We start from the raw sequence: 21335 nt of genomic DNA, 5'->3' as shown, positions 1-21335 counted from the left end.
TTAGAATATTCAGATCTCCTTATTCACTTGACTTTAAGAGACTGTTTTCAAAAAGATAAAAATCGGGGCTGGAGAGATAGCACAGCGGGTAGGGCGTTTGCCTTGCACGCGGCCGACCCGGGTTTGACCCCCAGCATCCCATATGGTCCCCTGAGCACCGCCAGGAGTGATTCTAGTGCAAAGCCAGGAGTGGCCCCTGAGCATCGCCAGGTGTGACCCAAAAAGAAAAAAACAAAAAGATAAAAATCTAGCAAGCTTGTGGGAAAAGTGCTCCAAGTCAACAAAAACATTAAATTTTGTAAAGCACCCGAATATTCGGTCACAGTGACAGCACCTAACAGCCGCCCCTGAAAGTCCTGTGTTCGGGGCAGAACATGGGATGTCCTGTCGTCAAAGTCTTCTGTGCAGTGCTTCCTGTGTAACAACGCGTATTCCTCTAGACAATTTAATTAGCAAAGGATTGTGACATACCAGTGATCACTAAATCAAGATACTTCTCTGCAGTATAAGGAATAGTCAAACAGTGGCTTTATGACTTTTTAATGAGTCAGGCACCCATGGTATTTTGAATAACTGGATTTTTTAAATAATCTCTAAACTTTATTGTGTAATATTAATTTAGATCATCTGGTGTGCTTAAAATAAATAGTAAAATGTATACATACATTATTTTTTGTTGTACAAAAAAACCCCACAAACTTCCCTTCATTCTTGGTAAAAGTACCAATTTCAGAGAATACAATATTGTAAAATAACATTTAATTTTTAAAAAATTGCCTCAGTGTACTTCACCTTATTACATGCTGCCCCCAACGGTTGCATCTTTTTAGACTTCTGGAGGATGGAAGCACTTGGAACTCTTGGACATTTCCCTACACCCAAGAGAACAAGGTCGAATCTCAGTCACACGTACTTGGTTTCTCACGGGATACTCAGGGGCTGAGAGCACTGAGGGTCTGCTAAGGCCTGTGGTGTCTGCAATGTGCGTGTCCTCTGTGGGCCTGGGTGTCACGGCTTCCCTGGGGCCCCTGCTCACGGGTGACCACAGCCCTGGGGGGCTGCTGGGGTCCGTGCAGAGACCAGACAAGGAGCATCAACCCTCGCCCACACACAGGTAAAGGTTCACACTCCAGCCAGGAAAGCAGCTCAGTGTGGCTTTTGGTTCCTCCTTTCCAAGGGAGCACTTAGACCAGAGCGCACTAAATTATCTGCGTGTAAGTGTCGTGTGTATCTAGACTCATGTACAGATACACGCATGTGCGTTGTGTATGCACCCACATACCCAAACATGCTATATGAGTTGGCCAGTTCCCACCAGTAGCCACTTGGGCCTCCCTTTGCTCCACCCTAGACAAGGGGCCGTGAGTGCCCCCGCTATGAAAAAGAGTACTTAGTAGACATTTTCAAAATCCCTTACATCCAGAGTCTTCTTTGGGTAGTTTATCTCAAGACAAATGTTTTTATGCAAAAGTTTTGCCAGTAGAACCTTGTGAAATCTTATATTGACTTTTTTTTTTCTTTTCCCAAGATGAATCTTTGGCTCAATGAAATGTCTTCACAAAATATGCCTCAAGTCTTAGTGGACAGGACTGAGCTACTTATTCCTAAATCAGTGCTCAGCATTCCAGGACACTGGGTTACAGCAAATGTTATTCTCGAGGTCTGCCACTGCAAATTGGCAACTAAAAATATTTACATCTTGGCTCAGAACAATCATCCAAATGATTGAGTGAAACAAAAATATTTCCTCAGCAAAGTGTCATTAGCAAATAAGTAAGATAGTTTCTAGATAATTTCACTTTCAAAAATAGCCATGAAAATAAAAATTTAAAAAGATAGTGCACCTAGATCCTTCTCTAGCCGGCTAACATCATGGAGGTTCTTGGAGCCCTTGATGTTCTGCTGTTGTTTTGGGGACACACCTCCTGGCTGCGCCCTCAGATCTGAAGGGGCTCAGGGATCTGTATGTGGAGCTGGGGACGGAATCCTGGTCAGCCGTACTCGAGACAGGTGCCCCCCCAGCGAACTATGTCTCTCGGCCCTGGGCGGTTTTTTAAGGAACAAGGACGTTTACAGTTTACCGGAATGGGACAGACCCAAAGACGCGATGCTCTGAGGAGTCGCCCCTGGATGCCGCCCTGGAGTGGGACTGGCCCTGCTGTGGGCTGAGGAGGGACTCTCCCCGTCAGCCACCTGCGCCCGAGCGTGTGGGACTGTTATTCGTGCACCAGCCCGAGCACCGGCCCTGGCTCTGCGCACGTTACTCCGCCTCCAAGTCCCAGCTTCCTCCTTAGCCTCCGTCGAGGAGTTTCTGCACAGAGAGCGTGTGTGAGCTGCCCGGCGTCAGGAGGGCCAGGCAGTGCAGCGGGCAGGCTCCAGCGCAAAGCCGGCTACAGAGACCCCTCTGGCGACCGGCTCATCAGTTTCCCCTCTCAGGCATGTTTAGTAAGTACCCTCCCGGGGCTCTGCAGACACGAATCGCTCTTACTCATGGAAGTGCGTGCCATTGGGAGAGTCTGTGCAGCACGAGTGTGTGTGTGTGTGTGTGAGTGTGTGTGTGTGTGTGTGTGTGTGCGCGCGCGCACGCATGCACAAGAGATAAATAGACAAAGCAAAAACATTGAAGGCAAAAATACAGAATACAGGAAATTGTGGGGCCGGAGCGATAGTACCCTGGGAAGGGCATTTGCCTTGTATGCAGCTGACCCTGGTTCGATCCCCGGCATCCCATACGGTCCCCCTGAGCGCTGCCAGGAGTGATCCCTGAGTGCAGAGCCAGGAGCTAGCCCTGAGCATCGCTGGGTGTGGCCCCAAAACCAAACCAAATTTTAATAATACAGTAAATTGCAAACCTCTTTTCCTGAGTCCTACCTGGCGGTGCTAAGGACACTCGGCCCCCCGCAGAGCTCCCTGGGGGGGCTCCGGGCCACTTCCCTCGACACCAGTTCTTCCCGTCCGCTCGGAAACCATCTCCCGAGGAGACCTGCCTTCCCCGCGGACGCACGCAGCCAGCCCGGCACTTGATTTCGAGGCCACGCCTTGGTCGTGTCAGCCCGACGAGGTGGCCGGCAACCTGGCCAGAAGAGGAGGGTCGGAGGTGCCCTCCTCAGGCGTACGTCATCTTGCCGAGGTAGTTGGCGGGCACGTAGCCCCTGTGGCCCTGCGCCTCCGCCAGCCACCACTCCTTATTGCCACTGAGGTCGCAGAAGCGGAGGATGTGCACTCGCTGGTACTCCTGCAGGCTGAGCTCGTGGTCACTCCGGGCCTGGAAGGCGTGGACGGCGTAGAAGACCTAGGCAAAGGGACAGAGGGTGGGAGGACCAGCGTCGGAGTCAGCCGTGGGGGGGGAGGAAGGTTCCCAGGCTCTCGCAGCGAATGCTGAAGTACTTAATCTGCCCAAGTACTGAACCTGCTTCCCAACGCGCTCTGACTGTGTTGTGTAAGAGGAGAGGGTGAGATTGGTCCCCGCTGCTCTCCGGGAGGAGCCTGGACTCCGAGCCTGAAGGCCACGGGACAGTTTCTCTTGAAAGATATATATATATATAAATATTTTTGGGGGGTCACACCTGGCAGTTCACAGGGGTTACTCCTGGCTCTGCACTCAGGAATTACTCCTGGCAGTGCTCGGGGGACCATATGAGATGCCAGAGATCAAACCCGTGCCAGGCAAACGCCCTCCCCCTGCACCGTCACTCCAAGCCCCGAAAGATATTGAAAATGTTGTTTCTGTCTCATTTACTAAGAACCCGAAGAATCTCCCGCACAGCGGAGAGGGTAGACCTGGGTGAGGTTCCCGGCACTCCGCAAGGCCCCCCGAGCCCGCCAGGAGTGACCCCTAAGCACAGAGACAGAAGCAAGCCCTGAGCACCGCCAGGTATGGCACAAACACAAACACGAAAAAGTCTCTCATGCAGAAAGGAAAAAAAACATTGTCAGATATTTCTGCACAATGATATTCCACCTTGTAAGATGAAAAAGAAGTGTGAAAATAACACAGAGATCATCACTACTGGACCTTTCACACTAAGCGAATTTCTAAACATTAAAAACTTTCTTCTGAGAACAATATCTATGAAAATACTTATGATAAAATATTGAGCAAAAAAGATATAAAAGCCATTTGTAACTTAAGTCTAATATAATTTCTTGGGGCTGGAGCCATAGCACAGCAGGTAGGACGTTTGCCTTTCATATGGCCGACCCAGGTTTGATTCCCAGCATCCCATAGGGTTCCCTGAGCACCGCCAGGAGTAATTCCTGAGTGCAGAGCCAGGAGTAACCCCTGTGCATTGCCAGCTATGATCCAAAAAGCAAAAATAAAAATAAATAAAATAAAATAAAAAATTAAAAAATAAAAGATATTAAAAAAAAGTCTAATATGATTTCTCTTCATGATGAAATTAGAGATGAATTTTATTTTTACCTATTTGTTCTGCCTGCATGGGAGAGTCTGGCAAGCTCCCTGTGGCATATTCATAGGCCAAAACTAGTAACAATGATGGTCTCATTGCCCTGACCCTGAAAGAGCCTCCAAGGCAGCACCGTTGGGAAGGATGAGTAAAGAGAAGCTGCTAAAATCTCAGGGCTAGGATGAATGGAGACGTTACTGAGACTGCTTGAGAAAATTGACGATCAACGGGATGATGATGATGATGATGATGATGATGATTTGTTTCTTATTTTCCAAAACCATATGACAACATAGCACTGTAGCACTGTCATCCTGTTGTTCATCGATTTGCTCAATTGGGCACCAGTAATATCTCCACTGTGAGACTTGTTACTGTTTTTGGCATATCAAATACACCACAGGGAGCTTGCCAGGCTCTGCCGTGCGGGCGGGATACTCTCAGTAGCTTGCCTGGCTCTCCGAGAGGGACGGAGGAATCAAACCTAGGTTGGCTGCGTGCAAGGCAAATGCCCTACCCGCTGTGCAATCGCTCCAGTCCTATGATAATATTAAATAGAAATATTTGCAGAGGTCTGGAAGAAACTGATGAGACATCTTGCCGTCAAAAGTTTTCCCTAGCCTTAAGAGAACACTTCGTAAGTATCTGAGACACCAGAAGTCCCCAAATCAATGTTTAGTTTCCCTTCCACTAAAATCCTAAGACCAATAATAAAAATGTTTAGTTATGATATAAATCAAGCCATTGACTAGCAACTCGTAAAAGACTAGCAATTCATTTGTTCAATCAAATGTAATCAAGAACTAAATATGATATATCAGAGAAATTACAACCCAGCTAGGAGGAGAAAATCACCAGCAAAGGGCTTGGAGCAAAAATCCCTAAAACCAAGCAAACACAATCCACCGACACACCCGAGACATTCTCGCTTTCTGAGATGGGACCTTCTGCTGGTGGCCAGCGTGTCGTTTCTCAGGCATGGGGATAAGATGGGCAACCAGCTGAGGATTTTCAAACTGCAGGGGGAGAGAAATGAGGCGGGAGGGCCGGGAGAGGCCAGGCAGTGTGGGACGAGGTGTGTGGTCAAATAGCCTGAAGTTGTTCTTCGATCCTGGATTTTCTCTGAACTGGCCGTGGCACGATGATGCCAGCCAGCTTCGCCTGCCAGAGCCCTGCTCAGGGGCCCTTGGAGAAACACAAGCTCCTGACCTCGGGCTGGCCCTGCCCCTGGCCCCCTCACTAGCTCGCCCCAGCTCTGAGCTCTGGCTCCACTTCTAACAATGTAGAAGTCAAATTCTTTTTTGTTTTTTCCTTTTTGGGTGACACCCAGTGATGCTCAGGGCTTACACCTGGCTCTGCACTCAGGAATGAGTCCTGGCAGTGCTTGGGGGACCATACGGCATGCTGGGAGCCAAACCTGGGTCGGCAAACGCCCTCCCCACTGTGCTCTCGCTCCAGCCCCAGAGGTCAAATTCTTGTTGCTGCTGCTGTTTCTGTTGTTTAGCCTTAAATTTAAACAAACAATAAAAAATCCTCAAATACGTGTCCCAATCTTGGAAGGCTTATTGGAGTAGTAACGTTCCTTTGGAACCACATTCTGTATATAAGCAGGTGGTATATAAATGCTGAAATGTTTCAAAACCTTTGGCCGAAAAATTTTTAGAGTGCTTGCCTCGCATGTAGCGGGTCCCAGTCTGAAGCCCACCGCCCCACCAGGAGTGATCCCTGAGCACTGCGCAGGAGTGAGCCCTGAGCACGGGGTGGCCCCGCCCCGCCCCGTCAAAGCTGTTATGAGAGAGCTTTACGAGGGAAAGCTCGGTGCTTCTCTGGGCCACTGGCCAGAGCCACAGGAAGGGGGAGAGCTGGTGTCCGGCCGTTTTCAGGAGTCTGACATTGGGTGACGCTGCTTCTGAGACCTCCAGGGCCAGCGTCAGCGTGGCCAGAGGCTTCTGTCATTTTTATAAGCAGTGGACACTCTGCATCAAAGCAGAAGTAGTAACGTTCTCTAGGTGCCCCGCCAGCCGGGCCGCTGATTCCCGCGTTTGTGGTGGCCTTTCACTCGGGCACCGGCTCTCTGGAGAGAAATAATCTATACCATCTGCTTGATATGAGGCCATGGCAGCACTTATATTTTACGCACTTAATACAGGTGCTCATTAAACTGTAAAAAATATAGAGTTATCACCTATATGTTCAATATTTCAGATGATCAAGATCCAAAATTCATTTAGGCTGAACATTTTTCAGGTTTTATATAATCCGTTTATGCCTCCGCTGGCCGTAAGACAGATCGCTTGAGGAAGGGAAGTCAGCCTGCTCTTAAAGAGACAGTAGTCAACAGTCCGGGCCCCCAGGGAGACACCTCAACGTGCTAAAGGAATAAAAATGGAGTAACTTCTCGTTTGGGGGATGAGTTCATTGTTCTAGCCTGAATCTTCCTAACCTTCATTGTTAATATGCATCGATCCAGGCACATTCAAATTTCATTTAAGCTATAAAATTAATTCCATGTAAGCCATAATCATTATGGCTTGTCTCTTAAAAATTATTCTTTTGTCTTCTCTTGTCTCTTCGGTATCATTAAAGTAGCATATTGGTTGTGTCCCCTCATTCCTTCTTTGCCAAGTGTTGGCTCGCCTGACAGACAAATTTCTACGAACTCAACCCAGACCTCAGCAGGACTTGGTTTCCTTTTCCTTACAGCATCTGGCATAAAGCACTACTGACTGGCTCCCAACTATTGCCCTCTTACCAGTGCTCAGGACCAGGAGCGTCCCTCTACCCTGCACCTCTCAGAGCCTCACTGTCCTTCCCCTCCGGGCTCTCCCAATAGCACTGGCAAAGATGCCAGCACCCTGGGCCCTTTCCAGATCAAAAGCTGCCAAGCTGGGGCTGCAGAGGCGGCCCAGAAGGCAGGGCACCTGCCCTGCACGCAGCCGGCCCAGCTGTGACCCTCTGGGGGCCTCCGGGAGCAGCTCCTGAGAGCAGAGCCAGGACTAACCCCGGAGCACTGCCAGCTGTGGCCCCAACATAAGCAAAACCAAGCAGCAAGGCCGCATTTACGCCCCGCGCCCCTGCAGCTCGGGGAGCCGGGCGGTGTAAGCCCCGGGAGACGCACGCCCTCCCCTCTCCAGGGCTGGTCCTCGACAGCAGCAGCGGCCTGTGCTGAGTGACCCCGCGCACGGGTCACACTGGGGCCAGCGGAGGCAAAGCGAGAGTGTGGAGCGGCACTGTCTCCCGAACCTGGTCCCAGGGTGACCCTCTCGGACCAGTTCTAAGGGCTGCCAAGATGGGCGTTGTTTCCCTCCTGGAGCAGGTCGGCTTGTCCGGGAGCGGGAGAGACTTCAGAGACTCCTACTAAAGCCCCCCTGGAGTCCCCCGTACTCAGGTCAACGCCAGAGCTGGCCTGAGGCCGCCAATGGCCCCACCGGCCACTGCTCCAGGAAGGGGCAGAGTATGGGGTGCTGGTCGGGGAGAGCAGCGGGTGGGGCCTGGGAAGCTTCCCAGGAGGCAGCTGGGCCCGGCTGGCCGCAGGAGGTGGGGGGAGGCCACTGTCTGTCCAGCGTGTCCACTGCGGGGTCTGTGACCGGGCACACCTGCTCACTCGGCTCCCCTCCCCCCGTCCCTCTGCAAAGCGCCAGTCAGACGGAGGAGCCCCGTGCGGAGCCCCGTGGGCTCGGGCGCCCCCCCCCAAACACCCCCCCGGCGGCCCAGCCCTGCTCTGACCTGCTCCTCCACCTCCTGGAGGCTGTCGGCGTCGGTGCCGTTGGCGTCACCCCTGCCGCTCGTGCCGCTGAGCGAGGAGCTGCTGTCGCTGGCGCTGCCCTCGGGGGCGTCCGTGGCGCAGGCGCCGGCCGGCCGCGAGGACACGAAGAGGCTGATGTTCTCGAAGTCGTCGTCGGTGAAGCTGCTGTCGGCGGCCGCCCGGCGGCCCTTGGCGGGGTTGTAGGGCTTCAGGAAGGAGGAGTACACGTAGCCCCTCGCGGCTGGGCGGGGGTGGGGGGGACAGGGTCAGTGGCATCCGCCCCAGCAGCACACGCGGGGGCCCCCCGGCCAAGCCCACTTGGCGAAGCTGAGCGCCGAGGCGGAACAGGGCGGCCCTCACCTCCGGTGTCCACCAGCCACCGGCCGGCGCTCCCCAGGGGGTCCTTCTGCTCCAGCACGGCCACCACGTCCCCCTCCAGCAGGCTGAGGTCACACTCCTGGCTGGCATGACACTTGCGCTTGGCTTGGTAGAGCTCCTCCAGGCTGTACGTGGACAGGAGCTTGGCGCGGTGCGCGTCCGTCTGACGCGGCCCTTCTGGCTGGGAGGGGGAGGGGGCTCCAGGGCTCCGCAGGCCGGGAGCCACGTCCTCCCTGAGCGAGCACCCTCCCCGCGCACTCACCTCGCTGGGGACAGGAGGGCACATGCGGGCTTTGCGCCCCAGTGCTCAGGGCTAAAGAGCCAAACAGACTTGACACACACAGGACGATTCACTGCACGCACGAAACTCAACACACACAGGACGATTCACTGCACGCATGAAACTCAACACACAAAGGACGATTCACTGCACGCATGAAACTCAACACACACAGGACGATTCACTGCACGCACGAAACTTGACACACACGGGATGACTCACTGCATGCACAAAACTCAACACACATGGGAAGATTCACTGCACGCACGAAACTCAACACACCTGGGAAGATTCACTGCACGCACAAAACTCAACACACAGGACCATTCACTGCACGCACAAAACTCAACATACATGGGAAGATTCACTGCACGCACAAAACTCAATACACACAGGACGATTCACTGCACACACAAACCAGGGTGAGAGCGGGAGAAGCCGCCAGAGGAAGCAGTCCCCTCTAACGGGGCACACGCAGTGACCACTGCGAGCTCACCAGAGTCGGCACCGGCTTCTTCTTTTCGAAACTCAGTTTCCTCTCAATGAAGGTGGCACTGTTGTCCTTGACAAAATTCAGGTTCTGCACCTCTTCCAGTACTCGAGTCTGGGTTTCGAAGCTGCTTGAGGCTGACGGTGGTTCCTGCAGAGAGAAAGGAGACGGCGCTGCACAAGAGGCCAAATCAGACACGCGTGACGGACGGCTTAGCCGGGGAGGCTGGCTCCCCGGGGAAACCAGGGAACGTTAGAACTAGGTTTGCCCGACGGTTTGTTACATCCCAGACCCACGGAAGTGACAGCAATGCTTTTTCTTTTTTTCCTCTTTCTTTCTTTCTTTCTTTCTTCCTTCCTTCCTTCCTTGCTTTCTTGCTTTCTTTTTTTTTTTGAAGAAAGCATTATTTTTATTTTTTTAATTTTTATTTATTTATTTATTTTTGCTTTTTGGGTCACACCCAGCGATGCTCAGGGGTTACTCCTGGCTTTGCACTCAGGAATTACTCCTGGCAGTGCTTGGGGGACCATATGGGATGCCGGGGATCGAACCCTGGTCGGCCGCGTGCAAGGCAAACGCCCTACCCGCTGTGCTATCGCTCCGGCCCCTCTTTTTATTTTTTTTTAAGTTTAGGTCTATCTAAAAGAACAGGAGATTAAAAAATAACAAAACAAAAAAAACAATAAAACTGCAGAAGCCAAACCCAAGAATGTCACTTTAGCACCCTCAGCATGGGGTGGGGTGCAGGGGAGGGGCGGGCAGGACGTGCCGGCCAGGAGCGGGTGCTGGCTTCACGGTCACTCAGCACCCGTCCCGTGCTGGCCACCAGGAGGACGGCTTCCTGTCCTCCCCCCAGGCTGGGGTGGTGGGGCACTGCCAGGAGAGTCTGGGGAAGGAGCATGGGGAGTAGCTCTGTGCGGATGCCCCCAGATGCGGGTGAAAGACGAGATGCAGTTTCTGCTGGCCACTGGCCCCTGAAGGAAGGGAAGATGAGGACAGCGTGGCCCGGCCGCGTGTTCCAGGGCAGCACAAGCACCCGGACACAGAAACACATGCGTGGGAGCAGGCGCAAGACCCACTGCCAGGTGCGACTGCGGGCGACTGTCCACACAGGCTCCCATGTCCACCCAGACTGCAGCTTGCCGTCTGCCTTGCCGAGACCGACCCGGGTTCGATCCCCGGCATCCCACAGGATGCTCCGAGCACCATCAGGAGTAATTCCTGAGTGCAGAGCCAGGAGGAACCCTTGAGCATCGCTGGTGTGACCCAAAAAGCAAAAGAAAAAAACAAATAAATAAATAATTAAAAATAAAGAGAACGCAGCTGACTGCCTCACGGTGGCCGGAGGGGGTGTGGACGCTGCCCGGAGGGGGGTGTGGACGCTGCCCGTGCGCAGGTTTTCTGGGGCGGCTGCTCTGAGACGGTTGTGGTTCTTGGGGTTCGCTAAACGCCACGGAGTGAGGGTGTGAGCAGGAGGACGCGTGGAGGCAGGGGAGGGGAGGGAGAGCCGCTGTCTTCGCGAAGGGGCTCCGGCGAGCCTGGGCTGAGCCCCCACACCCGGCGGGTGCTTGCGAGGGGCTGTGTCCCGGCAGGGGTGCGGCCCCCGTCCGTCCGTCCCTCCCTCCCCGCGGGCAGGCCGGGCCGGGCCGAGACTCACCGGCAGCCAGGCGGCGTGGGCGCTCCGTGCCAGCCGCGCCAGCTCTCGCAGGAGGCTCTGCAGGCAGCTGAGCAGCACGGCGCGGGCCGCTCGGTTGAAGACCCGCAGCTCCTCCACCAGCTGTGCGTTGAGCGCCTCATACTCCCTCCTGGCCAGGTCCGGCTGCTCCCCCGCCGCGCGCGGCCGCGAGCTGGTGTGGTCCAGCAGCTTGTCGTAGCGCTTCTGGATGAGCTTCTGCGGGCCCGGGAACAGCGCCAGCAGCGCCGACAGGGGCGCGAGCACCAGGCGCTGGCACTGCCCCGCCTGCGAGGGAGGGGGTCAGAGAGGGCCGCACCCCCCCCCCCCCCCGCCCAGCCCCAGAAGACCCGGCCCCTGTCTCCTGCCGGGCCGAGAGCAGAGCCCTGGGCGCGGGCACCGACGGCCGGCCGGGACGCCCTCGTAGACGGCCCTCCCGCGTGTCTGTTTGATTCAGCCGGACCTGCACGCGGCGTTTCTCGAGAGGTAGAGCCGGACGCCATCCCAGCAACGAATACGGGCCCTGCCGCTCGAGACAGAGCTGTAGGTGGGGCCCACCCATATCTATGACTGAATCAGTGGATCGGGATCAAGCTGGAGAGCAAGCCGCCAAGCACTGTAGCACTGTTGTCCCGTTGTTGATCGATTTGCGCGAGCGGGCACCAGTAACATCTCCATTGGGAGACTTGTTGTTACTGTTTTTGGCATATCGGACCCGTGTAGCTTGCCAGGCTCTGCCGTGCGGGTGGGATAGTCTCGGTAGCTTGCCGGGCTCTCCGAGAGGGATGGAGGAATCGAACCCGGGCTGGCTGTGTGCAAGGCCGTGTGCAAGGGTCGGCCCTACCTGCTGTGCTATCTCAAGTCGCTAAGAACCCTTTAAACACGGGCTTTCTGCGATGCGGCCCGGAGCGCGTACAGCCCTGGGCGCAGTGGCCCCTCCTCCACCTGCTCGTTACTGTCGCTCCTCTGCCCGTGCTGTCCAGCTGGGTCGTCCCCGCCTGTCACCAGCACCGTCCCCGTCTATGTCTGTGACCAGGTGTGCCAGTCCCGGTGCTTCCTCCCGGGCAATCCCCTGGCAGCTCAGAGCAGAGCAACCTCCGAGCCTTGGAAATGCACGTGTGCTCGGGACACACGAGGTGACACCGGGAGACAGCCGAGCTTAGGCTCCTGGGGGGGACATCTGCCTCCCCACACGAGGCCATGCGGGGAAGATCTGTCGAGCCCAGAATGCCAATGATGCCAACACAAAAATGCCACTTTCGAGCCCCTTCCGGCTGGTGGGGGGGAGGCTGTTGTACTCTCCCCAGAGTGCTCAGGCGCGGTGTGAGATAACAATGCCCCGGGAACACGAGAGGCTGAGTCCGAGGAAACCGCTCTGAGTTGTGCCCCCGCCCCAAACATGTTATTGGCTTGAGCATGCTTTAGTAATTCCGGAGTTCTGGAGCACAGAGTTCTCAGACAAGAGCCTCCCCTGGGGCTGAGGAGAGGCCCGGATGGGGGCCAAGGCCCTGCAGAGAGGACGCTCCGCGCTGGGCACCTTCCTGGCCCTCACCACGCCAGGGTTTCTCCGGCCCCTCTGAGGAAACCTTGGCTGCATGACCAGGCAAGGTCTTGACACGGCCCATGCCGGCCTCAGCCGCTCTCTGTCTCAGGCTGCCCACACACCGTTTGCCCAGAAACGGCTCAGAGGCCTCCGGCACGGTCAAATCCTCACGGACCCACTCAAAAGATCTAATGGGTTTAAGTCTCCTTTGAATCAGATTCTGACAAGTGTTTGCTTTCGTGCGTCATATTCCTAACTCCAACCAGAAGGAAATAAGTGGAAAGGGGGAAAAAAGCAACAACCTCGTCCCCTTGTCCTTTTGCTTCTTGGTCTCACTTACGAAGTCATCCCCGGGGCCGGGGGCGCGGCGAGGGGCCTCCGAGGGTCCCTGGCCCTCCTCCTCGGTGCCGCAGGAGACCTCCTGGAGCTCCGTCACCGTCTGCAGAGCGAGGGGCACGGCCTCCTGCAAGCCAAGAGCACTGTCACTGGGGGCCGGGCCGCACCTCCTCGAGACTCCCCAGCGGCTCTGGGGAAGAGCGGGCAGCAAGCAGGACGGAAGGAAGTGGCCAGGCCCGCACCCGCCGGGAACAACCCATCTCTGTCTTCCTCCCGCCCTCCCGCGTCTTGTCCCCACCGGCTCTAGCCGACCCCCCGCTTCACAGAGTCCATTTAATTCTATTTTATTTAAAAATGTTTTTAATTGAATCACTGTGAGACACAGTCACAAAGCTTCCATGATTGAGTTTAGTCCTACAATGGTCAAACACTCATCACCCCACCGGTGCACATTTCCCACCACCAATGTCCCCGATACCCCTCCCGCCACCCCCACCCCAACCCACCCCCAGCCTCTGTGGCGGGCACCTTCCTTACTCTCTCTCTCCTTTTGGGCATCATGGTTTGCAATACAGACACTGAGAGGCCATCTCGTTTGATCCCTTATCTACTCTCAGCCACGTCTCCCATCCCGAGCGATCCCCCCAACCACCATTGACTCAGTGACCCCTTCTCCATCCCGGCTGCCTTCTCCCCCCACTCAGGAGGCAGGCTGCCAACCATGGGGCAATCTTCCAGTCTTGTCTCTACCGTCCTTGGGTGTCACTCCCAGATTATGTTATTCTACACTCCACAAATGAGTGCGGCTATTCTGTGTCTGTCCCGCTCTTTCTGACTCACTTCACTTAGCATAAGACTGTCCACGTCCGTCCACTTACAAGCCAACGTCATGACAGATCCCATTTTAACCCTATTTAGGCCAGCCCTGAGCTCCCAGTCCCCCTTCAGCTCCCCGACTGGCCGCCCGCTCCCTTTCTGTCTGCGTCTTCGCTCCTCCTGCAGGAATTTGACTTGTCCTGTCAGAGCCTGCTCCCACTCCTACTGGCTCAGGAATGGGTCCAGAGCTTCTGCTGTAGATGTTCCCAAGAAACCTGTGTGCTGTGGAAGGTCCACAGCCCCCGCCTGCCCGCACCAAGGTTTTATTTTTGTTTCCCACAGGGAAGAGATTAGCAAAGCAGCTGATGAGTTAGAACGAGGTTTTTGGTTCCATCTCACAGAAGCTTGTCTCCAAATCGCTACCTGCTTTTCTGTTGGGATATTTCACCGGGGCGTTCTAACACCTGTTTGCAGAGAGAAGTCCAAGGGAACAATCCCAGGGCAGGGCGAGGGGCTATTTATAAACGGCCCTACCCTTGGTCTCCATCAAGACCTCAGACGGCAGAGCCTCTCCTGGGCGGGGGGCCCGGCTCTCACACTGTGGCAGGGCTAGGGGAGCGGCCCGGGGCCGGGGCTGTGGCGTGGGCGTTTGCCTCAGTGCTGCGCAGTGGGGACGCACTGCGTGTGGTGCGCGTACTCAGCCTCGGGTCTGCCCTGGCGCCGGTGCCAGGCCTGCACCTCGGATCCACTCTCCTTCCCCCTGGCCTCTCGAGTGTCACCCCTGCGTCCCTGCCTCTGAGTGGTCCCCACGCCCTTCAGATCCCTGGGCCTCTCCAGCCCTGCAGGACAGCGCAGGCCTCAGCCGGGGGCTGCTGGCTGCTGGGATTTGGTGCACGGTGAGGCCCGCGTTTCCCTGGATCTCTCCCCGTGGCGTCTCTCCTCCGTCCCACCCGAGGGACTGGCCTGCTAGGCAGCTTACACGGGCGTGGGAAAGCATGAGGGTCCTCACTGCAGCGCCAGTGTCCCCCATGGCCCCCTGGGGGAAGGACAAGGGGAGCAGGGAAGGAAGAGCAGAAGCGCCTCTCCTTGGCATCTTCACGGGCTGTTGGCAGCCGCGCAGCCATGTGGCTACCGTGCCAGGGAAGGGCTGCCTCAGGCTCGTCCTCAGAGCCACACCCACGGCCCCCACTCAGGGGCACACGCTCCTCGGAGCAACACTCACGGCCACTCACACAGAGGGGACACGCCTCCTCAGAGTCACACCCAGGGTCCCTCACACAGAGGGACACGCCTCCTCAGTCACACCCACGGTCCCTCACACAGAGGGGACACGCCTCCTCAGAGTCACACCCACAGCCCCTCATATAGAGGGACACGCCTCCTCAGTCACACCCACGGTCCCTCACACAGGGGACACACGTCCTCGGAGCCGCACCCACGGCCCGCGGGCTGGGCTGAGGAGGCCCCACCTGCACGAGCTGCAGCCAGCAGGCCGTGTTCTTCACACAGTGCCTCACGGTCTTCTCCAAGGCGCGGAACAGCTTCTCCTCCCTGTCGAAGGTGCCGTCTCTCACCTGGCGGCACAGAACCCGGATGCGCAGTTTCAGAGGACGGAGAACAAAGAAGCAAAGCCCGGGCAGCTCGCCGGCGTCAGCCCCACAGGCACCACGGGAGCCCGCCCCGTCCTGCCTCGACGGCCCTGCCCGCACGGCCCCAGCTCAGGCGGCCCAGCCACGCGCGGCCACAGCCTTGCCTCCGAGGCAGCCGTGACCTGGACTAAAAGGGCCGGACCTGGCGCTTCCCGAATAACGCACAGGCTGGAGCCGAGGGCTGCGCTCAGCGGGACGCTTTGCTCTGCGGGACGGACTCGCCCCGACCGTTAGAAACTCCTCAGGTTCAAGGTGAAGCCTCTGCGCGGGTGAGAGGTGCCGTGAGAGCGCGAGGCCCCCTGGAGAAGCCCAGCCTGGGGCTCCGGCCCTGGCGTCTCATGGGCGTCCCTGTCCGCAGCTGGCTGTGGAGGACGAGGCCCAGCTGTGCTGGCGCGTGTCCGTCAGCCACGGTGGCTCCTGGGCGCTGGGGCTGCCACCCGCCCCGGTGAGCTCCATGAAGGCTCAGTCCTCGCGGCGTTTATCTGGGAAGCGTTTAGGATCCACGAGGCAGCTCGACTCTGAGGCCGCACAGGGTCCAGCAGCCCCTCCGCGGGGTCCGCGGGGCTCTGGGCACCAGCCCTGCCCGGCGGGGAACAGGCGGCGGCTCCTCCCTCGCTGTCCCCGAGGCCCGGCCCCGTCATGTGGTCCATGGTCCCGGCCCGGGCGGCCCTCAAGCCACTGTCCAGCCCCGCCTCGCCCTGACCAAGCTCTGGCCCGGCCTCCCTCCTGCTGGACGGTGCCGCTGTCCTCTCCTGCCCTGTGAAATCCCGTCTCTCCTCCGAGGGCGAGCTCGGACACCCCCTCCCGCGGAGCCCGTCCCGACTCCTGTCCGGGTCGCCGGAGGGAGGAGCCCCGGCTTGACGTGAGGGGTCCCCAGGGGTGCTTGCGGCGGGGCCGGGGGAGTCTGGTGAGGAGGAGGAAGCTCAGCTGAGTCCTGACTGCGGGCAGGGCCCAGGCCGGGGACGGGGGGCGCAGGAGGGGGGGTCTTGCCAGGAAGTTTCTTCAGGGACAGATGTGGTTTGTGCATCTGCGCAGCAGAGCTGACGTCCGAGTGGGAGGCACGAGGGTGGCCCCCCGGGGTGAACGATGCCCTAAGCTGGGCGTGTGGGGCCCACTGAGGGCTTCGGGGGCGTCGGCCACTTTCTCCATGAGCCGTGGCGCTCGGCTGCCACGGGGCCTGCTGGTGGCAGGTCCTAGCCCAGAGTCCCGGGCTGAAGCTCTGTGCTCCCGAGTGGCGCTGGACTCCGCCCGCTCCGTCCTCCGGCAAGGTCCTCCCGCGGCAGACGCCCCCCCCCCCCCCCCCCCGCAGCCCGAGAGGCCCTGCTGGCCGGCACGTTACCCGGGTCCCGGGTTTCACGTGAAACTGGATCAGATCAGGCCGCACAGCAGACACGGGGCAGCACACGGCAGGGGACAGGCAGCGGCCAGCAAGCGGCCAGGGCGGGGACACCTCAAGGGATACCTCGGGGGACACCTTGGGGGACACCTCTCTGGGCTTTGCACGCGCGTATCGCTCGGCTCATGGGCAAAACCAGCACGGAATGGACCTCGGGGACCCCCGTAAGAAAATAAGATTTTGTTAACGAATAAAAGGAGGAACTGAAGGCATGGCCCCGGCCAGAGCCAGGCCCCCGCCAGGCCCTCCCGCCCCTGAGAAGGAGCACGCGGGGAGCCAGGAGGCCGCCCGGTCCGCCCCCACGGCCGCCCAGGCCAGCGCCCGCGCGTTACCTGTGCCTCTCCCCTGGTCAGCAGCATGAGGTGGTTCGTGACCCTCTTGGACTTCTTGCTGATCGAGTGGATGTTCAGCCGCGACAGCTTGTCCTTGAGAGACTCGTCCTCGTCGCTCTTCTTGTACTTCAGGACTGGAACGAGAGCGGAGCCAAGCGTCTGAGCGCCCGCAGCCCGCCACGGTGCTCGAGCCACACCAAGCGCCTCGGAGACGACCTGTGCGGCCAGACACCTGCCCCAGGCCTGCCCCTCGCGGCCCGCACACCCTCGGCCTCAGAAACGCTCCAGGGACCTCCCACGAGACAGAACTCCAGGAGGACGTGGGGAGAGGCCGGTCTCTCTCTCGGCACATCGCTCACTCCCCACCACGGCCTTTGACATGGAGGATCAAGACCCCAATGCGCCCGAGAGTGGGAGGTGGATCCCATGTGGCCCCTCCGTTAGCTGAGATGCTTTCCAAGACTTTGTTTACCTTTGAGATAATTTCCCCTGCTCCTCTCGTTCAACATGTTAAATGTTCCTGATACTCATTGCTGACAAGGATGCAAATTGGTAAGGTGTGAACTGATGCAGTTTCCATAGAGAACAACCGGGCAGAATCAGGAGTAAGCCCTGAGCACCACTGGGTATGGAAAGGGAGAAAGAAAGGAAGGGAGAAAGAGAGAGAGGAAGAGAGAAAGAAAGAAAGAAAGAAAGAAAGAAAGAAAGAAAGAAAGAAAGAAAGAAAGAAAGAAAGAAAGAAAGAAAGAAAGAAAGAAAGAAAGAAAGAAAGAAGGGAAGGAAAGAAGGGAAGGAAAGAAGGAAAGAAGGAAGGAAAGAGGGAAGGAAGGAAGGAAAGAAGGAAGGAAGGAATGAAGGAAAGACGGAAGGAAGGAAAGACAGAAGGAAGGAAGGAAGGAAGGAAGGAAGGAAGGAAGGAAGGAAGGAAGGAGGGAGGGAGGGAGGGAGGGAGGGAGGGAAGGAAAGAAGGAAAGATGGAAGGAAGGAAGGAAGGAAGGAAGGAAGGAAGGAAGGAAGGAAGGAAGGAAGGAAGGAAGGAAGGAAGGGAGGGAGGGAGGGAGGGAGGGAGGGAGGGAGGGAAGGAGGGAGGAGGGGAGGGAAAATACTGGTGTATTCAGGGAGGAAGCGCCTGCATCACGCGTGCCACACGTACTACGGGCATGTTTCGGAGCCGTTGGAAAGATTAACCAAAGTTGTGTTAACTGAATGAGTGCCGACACCATTAAGGTTCTCTTCATCTCTTCTAGTTTGGGGCTTGGCTGTGCTTACCGATGACCCCTGGTGAACTCAGGGGACAAGATGGGGTACCAGGAATCGAACCCAGGCTGGCCACAAGCTAGACAAATGCCCTGCCAACTAAACTATCCCGTCCTCCACACAGTTCCATTTCCAAAAGTCCAGCAGACTTTATTGTGACACAGGTCGAGAGGGAAGAAAAGTTGCATGGACGGGAGAAGAGAGTGCAGGGAAAAACACAAAGCGAGTCTATGTAGCACCTAGTAAAAAGGGGGATATTTTATGCAAACGGCAATCATGGGGGTAGAAAATATTTCTCTTTAAAACTTTGAAATAGGTTAAGCCAAAGAAAAGTAGAAAGGCAACAGAACGGCATCTGCTACCTGTCTCTGTCAAATCTTAACATTAACATCATGCTTTGTCTCCAACCTTTCTATTGAAAAAACTTGTATCACTATTGAAGCTTCTTCTCTGGTCCCCATCTTTGTTTTTTCTTTTTTCTTTTTGGACCACACCCAGCGATGCACGGGGGTTACTCCCGGCTCTGCACTCAGGAATTATTCCATTGGTGCTGGGAGACCAGATGGGATGCTGGGGATCGAACCTGGGTCGGCTGCGTGCAAGGCAAACGCCCTCCCTGCTGTACTATCGCTCCGGCCCCTGGTCCCCGTCTTTGATCCCTAATAGGAACTGTGATTCTAAATTACAGGTATTTTTAATTGTTATACCTTAAAACCACATGTCATGTAATTATGCCTGGCATAGCACTGTCATAGCACTGTTGTCCCGTTGTTCATCGATTTGCTCGAATGGGCACCAGTAACATCTCCACTGTGAGACTTGTTACTGTTTTTGGCATATCGAATACGCCACAGGTAGCTTGCCAGGCTCACATAATATTATTTAATGCTTTCATTTTTTAATAAAAATGCTAAGTTATTGCACATACTGTCATTTGAAAAATTTTTTAAAAGTCATTGTGGGGGCTGGAGCGATAGCACAGCGGGGAGGGCATTTGCCTTGCATGCGGCCGACCCGGGTTTGATTCCCAGATCCCATAGGGTCCGCTGAGCACTGCCAGGAGTGATTCCTGAGTGCAGAGCCAGGAGTAATCCTTGTGCATCACTGGGTGTGACTCAAAAAAAAGAAAAGCCATTATGACATTTTCCCCCAATTGCTTCACGAGCTCTAATCATCGCTCTGTCGAGGGGACCCTCCCGCCGCCTACCCGGGTCTTTCCTGCGGGGACCCTCCCGCCGCCCACCCGGGTCTTTCCTGCGGGGACCCTCCCGCCGCCCACCCGGGTCTTTCCTGCGGGGACCCTCCCGCCGCCTACCCGGGTCTTTCCTGCGGGGACCCTCCCGCCACCTACCCAGGTCTTTCCTGCGGGGACCCTCCCGCCGCCCACCCCGGGTCTTTCCTGCGGGGACCCTCCCCGCCGCCCACCCGGGTCTTTCCTGCGGGGACCCTCCCGCCGCCTACCCAGGTCTTTCCTGCGCTTCAGCTCGTTGATGTTGACGTTGATGTCCCTCACGGCCGCACAGGCGTCCTGCAGGGCCGCGGAGTCCGGGTGCGAGGCGGGGGTGGCGTTGCGGAGCTCGCACAGGAGCAGCGGGTACTTCATCACCCGCTGGATGGGTCGGATCATCAGCGAGCCCATGTCCAGGAGGTTGGGCCTGCCCCTGTGGGGACACACAGCCGCACGCGGCCCCTCAGCCCCGCCCTCCGCGGGGACCCGCCCCCTCAGCCCCGCCCTCCGCGGGGACCCGCCCCCAGCCCCGCCCTCCGCGGGGACCCGCCCCCAGCCCCGCCCTCCGCGGGGAACACGCCCCTCAGCCCCGCCCTCCGCGGGGACCCGCCCCCAGCCCCGCCCTCCGCGGGGACACGCCCCCTCAGCCCCGCCCTCCGCGGGGACCCGCCCCCTCAGCCCCGCCCCCGCGGGGACCCGCCCCTCAGCCCCGCCCTCCGCGGGGACCCGCCCCCAGCCCCGCCCTCCGCGGGGACCCGCCCCCTCAGCCCCCGCCCTCAGCGGGAACACGCCCCTCAGCCCCGCCCTCCGCGGGGACCCGCCCCCAGCCCCGCCCTCCTCGGGGACCCGCCCCCTCAGCCCCGCCCTCCGCGGGGACCCGCCCCCTCAGCCCCGCCCTCCGCGGGGACCCGCCCCCCTCAGCCCCGCCCTCCGCGGCCCCCCCCCCCCCCCCCCCCCCCCCCCCCCCCCCGCTCAGAGACACGCTTCTCTGATCCTGCTCTGGGCTTCGCTTTTGTCTCTAGGGGGGCTTCGGCCCTGGGCTCGGGGTCACTCCTGGCAGGGGGCCGTATGCAGTGCGGCATGCAAGGCCAGCACCTACCCCCTGGACACGCTCTCCAGCCCCAGAGAAATTTCTCAATGAAAGCAAGAGCGACGGCAGCGAGAAGCAAGGCCGGAAGGACCCAGAGACACCAAAACAAACGCAATAAAAAATATATGTTCCCAAAGAAAAGAACTTGGAGCTTGATTTTTAGCCTGTTCCTCCAAACACATTAAAAGAAAAAAAATGTGTTTTAATCATAAGCCTATAATAATAGAGGGAAACAATTTCAGAATGCATTTTTTCCCATGACAACCGAGATAAATGCATTTGCCTGATGGCATTTTTTTATTAGTAAGGAAAACAATCTTGTTATTTAAAAATCGAGAGATGACATGGAAAGGATAGTCAGAGTGGAGCATTGTCTACTCTCCCCTCCCAGCCAAAGAGTTGCATGTTTGATAGTTCGGAGCTTCTGCCTTTACCTTTACCCTGCAGCGACGGGTGGTAAAGGCGCCAGTTCTCCCGTTAATGTGAGTCCCGCACCGCAGTGAGAGGCCTTTCCACACGTGGCCTTCCCACCGCCTTCCCTCAGCCTACAGACCCCAGCAGCTCCGAGGAGTGCTCGCCAGGGAAAAGGTTCCAGGTCTTGCTACTGTCCAGAGCCCATTCATTTTCAGTCAAACCAAGGCAGTGACTTCTGGAAGCTTCTCTATGCAAAGAGGCAAATAAACTGACACTGTGCAATGAAACGCAGGTGGCAAT

The 21335-nt window shown here is 57.2% G+C and overlaps 1 protein-coding gene across 1 annotated transcript in view; it reads right to left on the bottom strand.

Moving 5' to 3' along the window:
- Nucleotides 1-2851: 2851 nt before the first annotated feature.
- ARHGEF38 (Rho guanine nucleotide exchange factor 38) overlaps nucleotides 2852-21335 on the bottom strand; it is a 74042-nt gene continuing 55558 nt past the window's right edge. Inside the window, exons 6-14 of the mRNA XM_055143938.1 lie at nucleotides 19765-19964; nucleotides 17047-17180; nucleotides 15139-15243; nucleotides 12858-12980; nucleotides 10960-11262; nucleotides 9309-9452; nucleotides 8515-8713; nucleotides 8136-8395; nucleotides 2852-3292 (exon numbers count right to left, since the gene is read on the bottom strand). Coding sequence (XP_054999913.1) covers nucleotides 3107-3292; nucleotides 8136-8395; nucleotides 8515-8713; nucleotides 9309-9452; nucleotides 10960-11262; nucleotides 12858-12980; nucleotides 15139-15243; nucleotides 17047-17180; nucleotides 19765-19964 — 1654 coding nt within the window. The 3' untranslated portion in view covers nucleotides 2852-3106. The remainder of the gene's footprint in view (nucleotides 3293-8135; nucleotides 8396-8514; nucleotides 8714-9308; nucleotides 9453-10959; nucleotides 11263-12857; nucleotides 12981-15138; nucleotides 15244-17046; nucleotides 17181-19764; nucleotides 19965-21335) is intronic.

This window comes from Sorex araneus, chromosome 6 (genome assembly GCF_027595985.1).
Source record: "Sorex araneus isolate mSorAra2 chromosome 6, mSorAra2.pri, whole genome shotgun sequence".
NCBI classification, from domain to species: domain Eukaryota; kingdom Metazoa; phylum Chordata; class Mammalia; order Eulipotyphla; family Soricidae; genus Sorex; species Sorex araneus.
Note: the sequence above shows the minus strand (reverse complement) of the source record. Positions and strands in the feature narration are given on the sequence as shown.